The sequence below is a fragment of the Sinocyclocheilus anshuiensis genome, unplaced genomic scaffold (assembly GCF_001515605.1).
Source record: "Sinocyclocheilus anshuiensis isolate Anshui unplaced genomic scaffold, SAMN03320099.WGS_v1.1 scaffold1101, whole genome shotgun sequence".
NCBI classification, from domain to species: domain Eukaryota; kingdom Metazoa; phylum Chordata; class Actinopteri; order Cypriniformes; family Cyprinidae; genus Sinocyclocheilus; species Sinocyclocheilus anshuiensis.
The window spans coordinates 10736-13825 of NW_015558562.1; the positions used below are offsets into that span (position 1 = coordinate 10736).

Below are 3090 nucleotides of genomic sequence, written 5' to 3' on the forward strand. Positions count from 1 at the left end.
ACCTGTGTGTGTGTGTGTGTGTGTGTGTGTGTGTGTTCCTCACCGAGTTTAACGACGCGACGGAACGAAAGAGAAAGTGAAAGTTAAAAAATCGTTTATTCACTCTCAACTCGACAGACTTCCGCGCGTTATAGAGCAGCAGGATCGTGAATTTGACGGATTGAGCTGCTGAAGTCGCTGTGAAGTGTGTTTCTAATCATGTCTAGAGGCTCAAACGCGGGGTTTGATCGACACATCACCATCTTCTCACCGGAGGGCCGCCTGTATCAAGTCGGTAAGAGATCGCGTTATATCCACTATTCCTGTTTACAGCTCTAAACATGTTTACTGGACTAATGCCACTACTGGTGACAGAGTAATGCATATAGTATTCTGTGATTAACTCGGAATCGTAATGTGTGTTTTCTAGTCATATTGAAACTTTATTTTATTATTTCGCATGAAACACCACCACCTGTGGGTCCAGACCTTTTTAAGTTCAGAGCTAATCTTCATTAGTCAGAAATCCTTCACTCAATGCCATGACTTGAGTGTCCTTCAGAGTTCCTGGTCTGCTGTGTTTGTGTAATACTGAATGTGATGTTGGACAGAATATGCCTTCAAAGCCATCGGTCAGAGCGGGCTGACCACGGTGGCCATCAGAGGGACGGACTGCGCTGTGCTGCTCACACAGAAGAAAGTGTCGGTAAAACACACACTCTTAGTGTTTAATCTTTTGTCATGACCGGACATTACGGTGTGTGTCTTCTCTATCAGATAATTCTCACATGTTGGTGTAAGTTCACATATGCATGTGTGTGTGTGTGTGTAGCTGACAGCCGCTCTCAGGTTCATCGGGCTCGCATCGAGGCGGCCGAGTGGAAGTATAAGTTCGGCTATGACATCACGGCGGACATGCTGTGCCGGCGTATGGCGGACATCTCTCAGGTTTACACACAGAACGCAGAGATGAGGCCGCTGGGCTGCTGTGAGTGACGCTGCTCTCGTCTCAGCTAAGTTCTGATCCTGGTCCTGCTGCGGCTCTGACCTGATGCTGTGTGTCCCTCAGGCATGATGCTGATCGCGATGGACCCTCAGACGGGCCCCGTGCTGTACAAATGCGACCCGGCTGGGTACTTCTGCGGCTTCAGGGCCACCAGCGTCGGGGTCAAACACCACGAGGCCAGCAGTTACCTGGAGAAGAAGCTGAAGAAGCAGCCGGATCTGCCCTACGACAGGACCGTGGAGGTGTGTGACGCAGAAATACATGCCAAATCAAACACAACATTTACAGTTTCCTCAAAAACATTGGGAACTGTTTTCAACATTGATAATAATCAGAAATGTTTCTTGAGCAGCAAATCAGCATATTAGAATGATTTCTGAATATCATGTGACACTGAAGACTGGAGTAATGATGCTGAAAATACAGCTGCGCATCACAGAAATAAATTACAGTTTAACAGATACTCACATAGAAAATGGCTGTTTTAAATCCTAAAAATATAGCAGTATTTTTACTGTATTTGGTCAAATAAATGTAGCCTCGGTGAGCAGAAGAGACTCTTTCAGAAACATTAAACAGTGCAAGACATACTGATTCATTCCATCTTTTTCAATCCACTGCAAAATATAGAGAATGATTACTAACATATGTGACCCACGCTGGCAAAATGAGTCGGAATGAGCATATTTTCAAAAATGAGTTATTTTTATTTCCATTAAAATACCTTCAAAGTGATACATGACTGGTTGGAATCAGACTAAACAGCTGTTTGAAGGCGATAGAGTCAGCAGAGTTGAAGTTTCATAAAATTCCAAAGCAAAATCACCAAGCAGCGTTGCATATTTCCCTCCAATTCTTTTCTTAATAATAATTACTAAATTATTAATCACGATACAGCTTTTTTTATTTTATCTTTGTTATTAAAAGTAAGAACAAAGATGCAAATGAACAGTAGTTTACTCAAGAGCAGCGAGTGATTCCGTCTTTTCTTTGAATGTATGATTAACACTGAGACAGATCTATATTGAGACCTACTGTAATGCATGCATCTAATATACTGTTGCACATCAGATTTTCCCCAACCGTTAACTAAACGTTCATGTAAGGCATAACAGATTATGTTTGTGTGAATCTCGCCAAGACATACTTTATATGTACTTTATATTAGATGTTAAATTACTATTTGTAGCTCATAATTCACACTAATTTTATATCCGTTAATGCTGATTTTATTTCAAGTAGCATTTTTTATTATTGTTATTTTTGTTTGATTTTCACTTAGCTGTAATAAGCCTGAATGTAATCAGGTGCAGTGTGATCATTTCATGTTCTATTGGTCAATTTGAATTTATTTATTTGTATTTATTTGTCCTCCAATTTTGAGATATTAAATGGTAATGGAATAACATATCACCAGCGGCTCATTATAGTGTGAATGAATATAATCAGGTTTTAAACAGAGCGTTGTGTAATAATAATATGAATAGTTCAGATGTTGAGGTTTGGCATCAGTGTGTTGGTTTGATATTGTATCACGCTTGTCTCCTGTCCTCTAGATGGCGATCTCGTGTTTGTCTTCTGTGCTTTCAATGGACTTCAAAAGCACTGAGCTGGAAGTGTCTGTCGTGACCAAAGAAAACCCCAAATTCAGGTACAGAGAGAGAATGAAGAGCAAACATGAGCACAGAGAGAGACGGTGTGAGGCGGTTTAACATCATCTGTGTGTGTGTGTGTGTGTGTGTTTCAGGACTCTGTCAGAAGCAGAAATCGAGCGTCATCTGGTGGCGATCGCGGAGAGGGAGTAACTGTCAGGTGTACTGTGTTTTTACCGTTTGCTCATCAGTCCACCGCTCATCTTTGACTGTATTTGGTGTGTGTTACTACTGAATGACAAATCCTCCGTCTAGTACTAATTATCAAATAAAAGCATAATTTTGTCAGTCCAAACAGCCTCAGAGAGTAATATTGAGTCTGTCTGATCCTGCACTAATATCATGATGTCAGAGCTCAGGTCTGCTGTTTCTCCAGCTGCTGGCGCCAGAGACTCACTCTCAGTGTACTGGCCTCTCTCCTGCACTGTTTGATTTCACTCCTCTGTGTGTGTG

The 3090-nt window shown here is 41.6% G+C and overlaps 1 protein-coding gene across 1 annotated transcript; it reads left to right on the plus strand.

Annotated features, from left to right (window-relative positions):
• The first annotated feature begins 22 nt into the window (after positions 1-22).
• On the plus strand, positions 23-3061 carry LOC107679450 (proteasome subunit alpha type-6). Its single transcript, XM_074186976.1, is given in 7 exon segments — positions 23-274; positions 591-713; positions 716-736; positions 812-967; positions 1049-1227; positions 2542-2636; positions 2733-3061. Coding segments are annotated over 7 exon segments (708 nt in total). The 5' UTR covers positions 23-198; the 3' UTR covers positions 2791-3061.
• Positions 3062-3090: the final 29 nt, after the last annotated feature.